General features: G+C 39.9%; 1 protein-coding gene across 2 annotated transcripts in view; it reads right to left on the reverse strand.

Moving 5' to 3' along the window:
- The window catches only part of FRAS1 (Fraser extracellular matrix complex subunit 1), a gene marked incomplete at its 5' end in the record, with an annotated part of 457,295 nt that overhangs the window by 47,626 nt on the left and 396,610 nt on the right, over positions 1-13,059 (reverse strand). For both annotated transcript variants that reach the window (XM_080673629.1, XM_080673630.1), the window contains 4 exons: positions 7,544-7,691; positions 8,267-8,427; positions 9,955-10,299; positions 11,785-12,031. In XM_080673629.1, the coding sequence (XP_080529755.1) occupies positions 7,544-7,691; positions 8,267-8,427; positions 9,955-10,299; positions 11,785-12,031 (901 nt within the window). The remainder of the gene's footprint in view (positions 1-7,543; positions 7,692-8,266; positions 8,428-9,954; positions 10,300-11,784; positions 12,032-13,059) is intronic.

The following is a 13,059-nucleotide window of genomic DNA, read 5'->3' on the forward strand; positions in this document are numbered from 1 at the left end:
ATCAATGTTGCACCTTTTTTTGCCCAGCTTCAGGGTATGGTCACCATCTCAAATGCAGACAAGTAATTCAAGTAAAAAAAAAAAATGGGCCAGGTGTAAAAAATTTTGATAGAGACTTGAGTACTCAAAAAAGTTCACTTCCCTTCTAAGGCTACAATCAGGCAAACAGCAGTGCAAGCCTGCTGATAAATGGCCACTCACACTGGTCCTGGGGCCAGGAACACAACAGCGAGGAGTTGGGATGTTGGTAAAGAGGGAAGAGCAGGCCTTATTTAAAGTAGGTTGACTTGCAGCTCCAGTCTTTTTTTGGCAGATCTTCCTATTTTCAAACAAAGCAAGATCTCTTATCTGGATTTTTATGTCACATCTCCTAAATTTTAAAATAGCAACCCATTAAAATAGGGAAAAAGAAATTCCAGACAAGTCAAAACTATTTGGGCCAAACAAAACATATCCACATGCCGAAATGTCCAGTGGGCCCCCAATCTGTGACCACTGCTGGAGAGTTACCTGGTCTCATAACTCACAAGGTCTCATTTGACTTTAGGGAGGGACAGTGGCCAAATGGTGGTTAAAAGCAAAGGTTTTGGAGTAAGCAGGCTTGAATTTCCACCCCAGTTCTGCTACTTATTAGCTATATCATGTAGAGCAATCTACTTAGATTTTATGAGACCTGGGTTTCTTCATTATGTAAATTGGAAATGTTAATATCTAACTCATAGAATTACCAGGAGTATTGAATTTAACAAGATTGTATGGGAATGGTGTTCAATGCAGTATCTGGCACACAGCGACACTCAAATTTCGGTATGGATTATTATCATATGATTTATATTGGCCCCAATTCCAGGCTTCTCTATATGAAAGGTCATTTTTTTTCCTCCTTACTTCCTACAGTGTCCATGGTAATACTCCGCATTAGGACATGTCCCCTTCCAAGAACATTTTGTTGAATGCAGATTATTAATTTCCTAATAAAAAATACAAAGAGGTAGTCCCTCCAGTCATGTGCCACCTTAGTCTTTGGGGCTGCAGGAAGCTGACCCTATAGCTGTAGACACCTAGTTCCTGGCTGTGTCTTGGGTATGCCCTGCCAAACCTGAAAGGAGGAAACAGAAAGGGTGAGCACCCCAGCATTGTGCAAGTCCACTTGCAGAAAGCTGCTTGCCTCCAACCTGCCCTCTGCTCAGAACTGTTGGCATCAACAAAACAACACAAAACCGTGAGCTGAACTAAACCTAACAATTCCCACTTATACTGAGAAAAACCCAGAACACCACATCTAAAGGAAAATTGACAACTTTAGCATTAGGCTCTGAACAATTACCATTTAGGGCTCTGTCATCCAGTAAAATGGTCGGTGCTATTTAAGAAGTAGGTGGCAATGACATGACCTAGCACAGGAGGACAAGAAGGAAGTTTGTTGCCAAGTAAAAAGTAACACAAGCAAGAAAGCTTTTCTGCTCTGGCAGATTATCTAATGCTTTGGATTGATTTTTCTTGCTGGCCTGACAGGCATCAAGTCAAGATGAGAGTTAAAAGCTAGAGTGGTTGTCTTTTCACTTTGTTGATGGTTTCCTTTGCCGTGCAAAATCTTTATAGTAGTCCCATTTGTTTATTTTTTCTTTGCCCCAGGAGAAATATCAGAAAAAATATTGCCATAAAAAATGTCCGAGATTTTACTGCCTATGTTTTCTTCTAGGATTTTTATGGTTTTGATTCTTACTTTTAAGCTTTAATCCATTTTGAGATTAATGTATGTGGTGTAAAAGGTGGTCTAATTTCATTTTTTTTGCACGTATCTGTCCAATTTTCCCAATACCATTTATTGATTAGATTATCTTTAGCCCATATTATGTTCTTGCTTCTTTTGTTAAATATTAACTGACTATAAAGGTGTGGGTTTATTTTGGGGCTCTCTATTCTGTTCCATTGATCTATACATCTGTTTTTATACCAGTACCATGCTGTTTTGATTACTATGGCTTTGTAGTATAGTTTGATATCGGGTAGCATGATTCCTCCAACTTGGTTCTTCTTTCTCAAGATTGCTGTGGTTATTTGGGGTCTTTTGCAGTTCCATATTATTTTTTGGAATATTTGTTCTAATTTTGAGAAATATGCCATTGGTATCTCAATAGGAATTGCATCGAATCTATAGATTGCTTTAAGTAATATGGGCATTATAATGATATTTAATTCTTCTTATTCATGAACATGGTATATGCTTCTACAATTTGTATCTTCTTCAATTTCTTTCTTCACTGTCATATAATTTTTCAAGACCAGGTCTTTTACATCCTTGGTTAAATTTATTCCTAGGTATTTTTTTTTGATACAATTGTAAATGAGATAGTTTTTTTAGTTTCCCTTTCTGATAGTTCATTATAGGTGAATAAAAATGCAGCTGATTAATGAATATTTAGTTTGCATCCTGCTACTCTACTGAATTCATTTATCAATTCTAGTATTTTTTGGGGGGAAATATTTAGGGTTCTCTATATACAATATCATGTCATCTGCAAATAATGACAGTTTTATTTCTTTCTTTACAATTTGGATGCCTTTAATTTCTTCTTCTTGTCTGATTGCTGGGGCTATACTGAATAAGAGTGGTGAAAGCAGACATCCCTGTTTTATTTCTGATCTTAAGGGAAACGTTTGTGGTTTCTGCCCATTGAGTATGATGTTGGCTGTGGGTGTGTCATATATGGCCTTTATTATGTTGAGGTATGTTCCCTGTATTCCCACTGAATAGGAGAACATATTCAGCAATAATACATCTGATAGGGGTTGATATCCAAAATTTATAAAGAACTTATAAAACTCAACACCAAAACAAACAAACAAACAAAAAATACCAATCCAATTAAAAAATGGGCAAAGGATCTGAATAGACATTTCTCCAAAGAGTGCATACAGATGGCCAATAAACATATGAAAAAGTGCTCAATGTCACTAATCACCAAAGAAATGCAAATTAAAACCACAATGAGATATCACCTCAGACCTGTCAGAATGGCTATCATCAATAAATCAACAAACAATACTGGCAAGGATGTGGAGAAAAGGGAACCCTTGTGCTCTGTTGGTGGGAATGCAGATAGGTATAGCTGCTGTGGAAAACAGTATGGAGTTTCTTCAAAAAAATTAAAAGTGGAACTGCCTTATGACCCAATGATCCCACTTCTATGGAAGGTGAGCATGGTAGGGTAAAAAAGCATAAGATTGTACTTGGATAGAGTGGATCTGGGTTTTACAGATCCATCACTTCCTCTCTGTGTGGTCTTAAATTATTTAACCTTAGTTTCACAATTTGAAGAGCCAGTGAGATCTTTCTGCCTTACAATGTGCACATTGAAGGGATTCAACAAAAGTTAGTACTCACTAGGAAGAAGGATAACCAACAGAAGTAATTGCGGAACACTACAATGGGTCACTGAAATAGGTTTGGGGATTTCTTTCTTTGGGATAAATTCTGGACTGAATATATATTATTGTACTCTTCCTGAAAAAATGATATATATTTTTTTTAACATATTCATTTTCTAAGTTTGCAATCCTAATGCCCATCAACAAAATATAAAAATAATCTAAGTGGAATCTTGTATTGATCAGAGTGCAATGAAGTTTATGTGTTACTGGAGTCCCACTGGCAAGTATAATAAATTACAGGTGTGTCAGGAAGAAAAGAAGTTAACATGTAATAAAATCTACTATGTGCCTGATACTATGGTAGGTATTTTCACATATTTTATCTAATTTATTCCTTACAACAATCTTGTAAGATGGGTATTTACATGTTTTATAGATGAACAAAATGGGGCTCAATAACCTTAAGGCTGAAAGAGCAAGGAAGTGGTGGGGCTGGGATTAAATTTTAGGACTCTGACTTTGCACTCACTTTCCACTTTATCAGAGGGAAATTGGCTATCTTTTCATGCAAAAGAATAAGAAGTCTTTTCAAAAATAAAAGGAATAAGTGTATTTCCTTTTTCTTTCTTTTTTAAATTCCACTAAGGAAAAAAATCCTACAGAGTCTACTATTGCATAAATAGAACCATTTAGTGTTATATAAGGACTATGGATTTGGAGCCAAAAGTCCCAGAATGTATGCTGGTTCCTCCACATATTAAACTTTGTGAATGTTTTTTCCCCAATCAGTCTCCTCGTCTACAAAATAGAAGTAAAAGTGAAACCACTGGATTATGAGCAAATGAGACAATGTCTAACAGATCACTCTGTAAACTCTGAAGTAACATGCAATATAAAATAGAGTATTGTTATAATCTTGTTTGTGGTTAAAGTTACCATTTTGTGAATCATAAATCTAATTGCAAAACTTAAAACTATAAAACTACCAGGAGAAAACAGGAGAAAAATCTTTGAAACTTTGGTTTAGGCTAAGATTTCTTAGATACAACACTGAAAGCATGATCAGTAATAGAAATATCAATAAATGGAACTGCTTCAAAATAAAAGCCTATTGCTCTTTAAAAGACACTATTAAGAGAACAAAAAAAAAAAAAAGAAGAAGCAGTAGATTTGGATAAAATATTTGCAAAACACAAATCTTTGTCCAGAGCCTAAAACAATACAATAAACAACCCAATTAAAAAATGGGAGTTTTCTACAATGCTTTGCCAAAGAAGATATATGGATGGCAAGTAAGCACCTGAAAATATCTCAATGTCATCACTCATTCACTACCCACCTACTGGAATAACTAAAACACTTCATAAAGAACTGACAGCACCAAATGTTGGTGTGGATGTGGAGCAACTAGAATTCTCACACACGGCTGGTGGTAACACAAAATAGTTACAACCACTTTGGAAAACAAGCTGGCAGTTTCTTAGAATGTTAAACACTGACCATATAATCTAACAACTCCACTCCTAAGTATTTACTCTAGAGAAATGAAAACCTATATTCACATAAAAACCTATATGCAAATGTTATAGCCACTCTAATCATAATTGCCAAAACCTGGAAACAGCCCAAATGTCATTCAGCAGATGAGTGGATAAGCAAACAGTGGTACATCCATACAAGGGAGATTACTCAGCAATGGAAAGAGCAAACTGCTCTTATGCACAACAATGTGGATGACTCTCAAAGGCAGTAGGTATTCTGATGGAAAGAACAGACTCAAGGTGCTCATATTACTGGACTCCATTTAGACATTCTGGAAATGGCATAACTTTATGGATAGAAAATAGATCCGTGGTTGCCAGGATCAGAATGGGTAAGAGGTTGACTAACAGGGACGTGAGAGAACTTTGTAGGGTTAGAACTGTTCAACATTTAAAAAAATAGTTTATTGGTTTTTAGAGAAATAAAGAGGGAGAGGGAGAGAGAGAAAAACATTAATGTGAGAGTACAACATCAATCGGCTACCTCCTACATGCCTCCTAGGGTGATCAAGCCCACAACCCGGGCATGTACCCTGACTGGAAATCGAACTAGCAACTTTCTGTGTGTGAGACAATGCCCAACCAAATGAACCATACCAGCCAGGGCTGTTCAACATCTTGATTGCGGTGGTGGGCACAATATTGTCTATTTGTCAAAACTCATAGAACTGCATACCAGAAAGGATAAATTTAATTCATATAAATTAAACCTTAATATAACTAGCTCTAAAATAATATACCATTTTTTGCCTGGCTGGTGTGGCTCAGTGATTGAGTGTCAACCTATGAACCAGGAGGTCATGGTTCAATTCCCGGTCAGGGCACATGCCTGGGTTGTGGGCTTGATCCCCAGCAGGGGGCATGCAGGAGGCAGCTGATCAATGATTCTCTCTCATCATTGATGTTTCTATCTCTCTCTCCCTCTCCCTTCCTCTCTGAAATCAATAAAAATATATATTAAGAATAAAATAAAGTAAGATACCATTTTGGACACATGCATATATTTCTTTTCTCTCTTGAAGGCTACACACAACAAAAAAGTGGTTAAAATGGTTGTTTCTAGGGAGTGGAACTGGAGGATTGGGAGACAGGAGTAGAAGGAAGACTTAATTTTCATAGTATACCATTTTTGTCATTTGATTTTTTAAAAATATAAATGAATAAATAATTTAAAATAAATAAAAATATTAAAGATTGCTCTGCTGGGCTGCCTGTTCCTTTTTTGGTGCCTTTTCATTCACTGTAAGAGTTTAATCGTGGACTCTATTGTCAACCATAGGAATGCTGATTAGGGTCCTTCTGCTTGAGGTGGGAAGTTTGCCTTGATTCTCTCCACCCAACTCTAGAATCTGACAATTCTAAATTTCATCAATTCTTCCTAAGAAGCACCTGTCCCTTCTTCTTCACCCTCATGTTACTTAGGTTAGGTCTTCAGTGGCGACTTACATTCTGTTCATATACTTGTGTCTTCATTCCTGCACATCATCTACAGGATAATGAGTTTCCTAAGACAAAATCACACACTCCTGTGCTGATAAGAATCTGTGGCTTCCCTCTGCTTATCAATTCCTTAAGCTGGAACATAAGACTCTTAGAACTTGACTCCAATCTATCTTTTCATTTAATTTCCTTTTATTCACCTCCTACTGAATTCAAAGCAAAAGTAAGCATCTCACTGTTTTCCAAATATGCACCTTTCAAAATTTTATGCCATGTACATACTATATCTGTTTATTTGAGAAAGCTTTATTTTATTATCCATTAGGTAAATTACTATCACACCTGAAGACTCAGCTTAAATATCAACTCCTTTGTGAAATCTTCTATGATTTTTTCATGCAAAGTTATTGTTCAGTCCCATCTGCTCAGATAGCACTGGATTTATAGCACTGTTAGGCCATTTATCATAATTCTAGAGGTCCGGTGCACGAAATTCGTGCACTCGTTGGGGAGTCCCTCAGCCTGGCCTGTGCCCTCTTGCAATCCGGGAGCCTTTGGGAGATGTCTGACAGACAGCTTAGGCCCACTCCAGAGCAGGACTAAGCCATCAGTCGGACATCCTTAGCGCTGCCACAGAGACGGGAGAGGATCCCACCACCACCGCTGCACTCGCCAGCCATGAGCCTGTCTTCTGGCTGAGTGGTGCTCCTCCTGTGGGAGCACACTGACCACCAGGGGGCAGTTCCTGTGTTGAGTGTCTGCCCCCTGTTGTTCAGTGTGCATCATAGCGATCAGGTGTTCACTGTTCAGTCGATTTGCAATTATTAGCTTTTTATTATATAGGATATCCTAACTTTTCAGTATAAGGGTCTGGTCCCCCAACTAGACATTGAACTTCTTGAGAACATGGCCCAAACCAAGGCTTAAACATTTTTTGTGTATCTAGTAGAGTGCCAGAAACATGAACAATTATTTCTTTCCCCTATTTCCATGTAAATGTGTGCATGCAGGTACTTGAACACACACAGATATAACAGACATATGCACACATACATACACATGCACTCACACACACATACTCACATTTCTTGAATGAAATGTGAATGAGGTCCAATGCATACATATGGAAGTTAAAAAAAAAAAATAGAACTATAGTCAGCCACCAGCTGGCAGCCCCAATCTCTTACCATCCTGGAATGTGTCATTAATGGCAATGACAGCTTGGAAAGGTTTGGTCAGTTCGGCCCCTTGTGCTGAGCTGAGGAAAACCACAAATGTCTCCAGCCCTTCAATTGCTGGATATTGAGTGTCATCTAAGATCGTCAAGGTGCAATACTAGAAGAAAAATCAGAATGTTAACTAGATTTACTGTTGTGATTGTCTTCAATATATATAAACATTGAATCATTGCATTGTACAACTGAAACTACTGTAGTGTTATATGTTAATTACATCTCATTTTTAAAAAGTGATTTTTAACTTTTAAAAAAGAAACATTCAAGTAAACCTTACAGAATGCCAAACACATAACACCCATTTATTTTGGGAAATTAGGACACAGGCAACAACTTGTCTTTCTTTGGTGGTCTTAAATTAAGTTTCTTTTTATCCATAAAATTACACTCTTTTTATTACACACCCTTAGGTGTTTTGTTTCTAGATATTTAGATCAAACAAATGTGGTTTCTATCCTAAATCTGTGGTGCTGGATAAGAGATGGTAAAAACATCACTTGGAGAGTTTTGTAGACGATCCCTCTAAGTTTGTTCTCTTGATTGTATGTTTGTGTTTTTGAAGAAAGGGAAGATAGTAATATTGCAAGTGGAGTTTAGTGTCCTCCGGAGAGTTTGGAGAGCAGACTAGATACCACATTAACAGACTCATCCAGCCTTTCACGGCTGTATGCTCACCTGCTCAGTGACACCTGGTCCGAATTCCACCTTCTTAGAGCTGGGAACATAGTCAACTCCTGGAGTGGCAGAAGCTGGGTCTGAGGGACGCGTAGCACACCAGACGGATGTGAAGGTCGAAAGGTCAGTCCCATGGCGGATAACTGGGATCTTCACTGTTCCTGAAACAAGATTCATAGATTCCCAAGGTCAACCTTGACCCAGAAAATCAATGGTACTTTCCCAATATGTTCTCTTTCTCAGCAGCAGCAGTTTTATCCTGCTGGCCCGTCTACTCTAACCTCAGCGATGCTTGGTGCTCCCTCTGAGGAAGGCTGAGGTATCACCGCCCTTCTTTTTACCAACACTGAGATTAATAGCAGACCTAGAGGAGGGTCTCATGCAGGTTTGCTGGAAAGTAGCCTTTAGGGGAAAATGATTTTGTGGCTTCACAAAGGAGACTGTTCACAGAAGAACAATGAACTTAAGGGGGAAGGATCCATTGGAAAACATCTCAAACCTATATAGGGAGAAGAAATTCAGACGAGCGCCTCAGGGATGAGCTAGAAAATAGTCAATTAAGGAAGAACTAGCTATGGGACTCTATGGGGCCTGAAGCTGAATGTTCCTAATTAAATGTCCCTAACTGGTTTGATTTCCCCATTTTATCTGAGTGGTGCACACATCATTACTTAAGCCATATGTGCTTATTGCTTATCTTAGGAATGAAACTCATTTTCTGGTCCATTGTGACATCATACTTCATAGGGTCCTAATGATACACATGTAGATTTTTAGCTGTTTTCACAATCAAGGTGAGAGCAAAGCTACATGAAAATCACATTTTTCTAGTCAGTTGTGAAAGGACATTAGTCATGACTGAGCCTTTAGTGTATGGCAAAGGAAGTGGCATTGTAAAAAGGTCTGGGTTCTAAATCCAGCTCTGGCATATTAACTGCTTGATATTTGATGATTTATTTAATCTCTGAGTCTCCATTTGCTCTCCTCTATAATGTCATCTTCTTTACAGAAGATTAAGTGAGAATTCATGAAATGTATGTTGCTCGGTACCTGGCATTCCATAAGTATTCAAGAAGATCAGTTCCCACTGTCCCTCAGAATATCACCTTCAAAGAGGTGAGAGACCTTGGTCAAGTGGCTCCCATCAGTAGATACTTCTCACAGTTGCTGCCCCTTCTGGTAGTATGACTGCCAGCAACATGCGGAGGACCCCTGTGCAGCCAGGAGAGGGAAGGAGCCTGTGTGGAAAAATCTGCCCACTGACTGCTTTGGGCTGTAACATGAATGAGCAGGTTCCACTTGTGAAGACACTGACATTTTAGAATGTATTTGTTTTAGCAGCGAGAAGTATATGAAATCACTTACCTCTATTCTCAACAGATTGCATTCCCCTCCTTTGCAAGACAAAATGCTTAGCAACATGCCTTCCCTGTAGACCACAAAGGTCAGCCAATGACTGTAAGCCAGATCCCTCCCTGCCATCAGTAATCAGAGCAAGAAAAGTGATTCTTTACTACCTTCCATTCTTGGTTGAAATGCCTAGCATTATATAATGTCTTGGGCCAACAATAATGTCACTGAGGAATGGCATTCTCAATGTCTTAAGGGTATTCTCAAATCTGAGAGGAAATCATTCAAGAAAGAGATCAAGAGATGGGTGATGGAACCCCAGAGATGCTCTCTGTTACCTGCATCCTCACTGACAGTGAAAGCCGTGTTGCCCAGGGACACAGTGGAGGCATCATTGGGACCATTGATGAGCACCTTGGCCGATGACACCCTTCCGATGCGGGCATTGTCAGAAGCATCTGCCAGGGCAATCTCAAACTCTTCTTCCTCTTCATATTCACTGTCATCAATGAGCATGATGTCACAGGTGGACATGGTGACACCAGACCCAAATATCACACGACTGTCAGCAGACCTCCCTCTAGATTTAAAATCAGAGCCTGATTCCAGAGCGTAGAGGCTACTTCCCATAGCTGACTTAGGGATGGTGTAGCAAATCACAGACACAATGCTGCTTGCATCCCCTGAAATACAAAATGGCAAGAAAACCAAAACATTTGAATGAGTGCTTCTCAAATTCTAAAATCTCTGATAAATTAGTGAGCTTGGTTCCCTCTGACATATTCCATCACTATTTATGTTCACGCTCTGGCATGAAACCTTCCCGCATTGCAGTCTCTTCTGAGCTTATAAAATAAACCACTTGAGGATTTAATATACCCCAGATACTTCACCAAACAACTTAAAATGGATTTCCTAGTCTGTGAATTTTGTGCTCTGTTAATTCACAAGACTCATTGCCCACCATCTAAGACCACAGAGGGTGGAAAGATAAGAGACATATTTGGTACTTTAAGTAGCAAAGTAATTGTGTCCTGAAGGTAGTGTTATGGGCACAGTTCACTGCCTTTCTGAATAAACTTCTGTACTTTAACTCCCAGGGAAAAATAAGCTTATTTTAAAAAAAGAAAGACAAAACAAAATAAAACCTGCCTTTCTGTACAAAAGCCTTTACTTATTAATGCTGCCACTGCCCTGAGTGACGGCCTATTCTGGGCCCACTTGCTGGTCCAGAGCAATCAGTGGGACTTGCTTGTTTTCCAAGTGGCACCTCCAAAGGTTTGCAATACTTACAGTGTTTGTTACACTAACACCCAGGCAGCAGATTCAATAAAAAACCTGACATCAGCCCTAGTTGGTTTGGCTCAGTGGATAGAGCATCAGCCTATGGACTATATAGGATCCTGGGTTTGATTCCAGGCAAGGACACAGGACTGGGTTGCCTCGATACCCAGTGGGGGATATATAGGAGGCAGCCAATCAATGATTCTCTCATCATTGATGTTTCTATCTCCCTCTCCCTCTCTGAAATAAATAAAAATATATTTAAAAAAAACCACACAAAACAAAAACAAACAAAAAACCCTGACATCATTACTTATAGTTGTTGTGTGGCTTTGAATGAAGGTTTAATTCCCATGTGTTTTAAAGTCTCAATGTTGCACAATAATATGATCTTTGGTTTGATTTTTAGCCCCTCAAGAACTGACCTTTAGTTCTTACACACAGTTTACTTCTCATCTGAGCTCTATATGTGTCTCTAACGGAAGGAAATCTTTAAACACATGTCTTTCAAGAACTAAGATGGGAAATCAGTTTTTACAAACTGTAACTTCCCTCTTTGACCAAGGTTACTAAACATTTTATGGGTTGGGTGATTGATTAAGAATCCCCAGTACATGAATATTTGCAAGGCCAAATATAAAGTGTTTTAGTCCCGTTAAAGAATAAATGGGTGTGCTAACAGCCCGAACTACCAAGAGAAGCCTTCTGATAGAACTCACCAGGTAGGATCTTTATCAGGGCTGTCCTTGGAATTGAAATGAATTAATACATGTAAAGTACTTGCACATATGAGTTAATATGGTACATGAGCACTTGGCACATAAATGGGACTCAATAAATGTTAGCTATTACAAAGCTCCTTGTCACTTTTGGCGCCAACAGACCTTTTCTTTCAATAGGTGCAAATAGAAAACCAATGCTCTCGTTGATCCGGTAGGTCTTCTTATCAAACTCTAATGTGGGTTCGTCCTCAGTGTCATTGATAATGACCTTCGCCTGGGTGAACTCCCCTAGTAGGGCATATGCTGGCATGCTGAGCTCCACGGTGAAACTCTCCACCTTCTCAAACACGTCATCATCGTTGATGACAATGGTGCAGGATTTGGTGTCCTCTCGCTCATCAAACTGCACCTGTCACAAAGGGAACAACAAGGAATTAAGCTGTGCCTCAGCTTCCCCTGCTCTGCTCCCCCAGAAGGTCATGGGCAAAGAGGGCCCAAGTCCAGCAAGCACTGAACGAAGCAGCTGGTTCTTCTAGCCCCAACTTTCTGCTGAATTACCTGGAACACATGGCTACCTCTTCCCATTCTTCATCTGCAACTGAACTGATTTATTGTATAGGGACATGGAGCGTGAAGACATCCCCTCCCATTCAGTGACTATATTAAAACATGTTCATATCCTGTTTTATTAACTCACTTGAGCAAGAGTCATTTGATTACTTAGTTCCACTTCTATTTGTGGCAAGTTTAACTGGAAAGATCTTTGAACTTGGAATGTGAAGTTCTAGGCTAAAGTTCTGGTTTTTTAGTTCCAAGCTGGGTCAGGCTTTGAAACTTTAAAAACATCAATTTATTTTAAAGCACTGAACAAATGCAAGATATTATCCTATTACCATTATCATATTACTAGAGGCCCGGTGCACAAAATTTGTGCGGGGGGGGGGGGTGTCCCCTCAGCCAGCCTGCACCCTCTGCAATCCAGGACCCATTAGAGGATGTCCGACTGCTGGTTTAGGCCTGATCCTGGATATCGGGCCTAAACCGGCAGTTGGACATCCCTCTCACAATCCAGGACCACTGGTTCCTAACTACTCACCTGCCTGCCTGCCTGATTGCCCCTAACTGCCCCCCCCCCCCCCCCCCCCGCTGGCCTGGTCACCCCCAACTACCTGCCCTGCTGGCCTGGTTTTCCCCCACTGCCCCTCACACCCGCTGGCCTGGTCGCCCCTAACTGCCCCACCCCACTGACCTGGTCACCCCTTACTGCTCCCCCTGCTGACCTCATTGCCCCCAACAGCCCCCTTGCCAGCCTGGTCGCCCCTCACTATCCCCCTCTGCCAGCCTGCTCGCTCCACACAGCCTGCTGCTCAGTCATTTGGTCGTCCCTCACTAACCCCTCTGCTCGCCTGGTCGCCCCATGCAGCCTGTTCGGTCATC

This window comes from Plecotus auritus (genome assembly GCF_963455305.1).
Source record: "Plecotus auritus genome assembly, chromosome: 1".
In the NCBI taxonomy this organism is placed as follows: Eukaryota; Metazoa; Chordata; class Mammalia; order Chiroptera; family Vespertilionidae; genus Plecotus; species Plecotus auritus.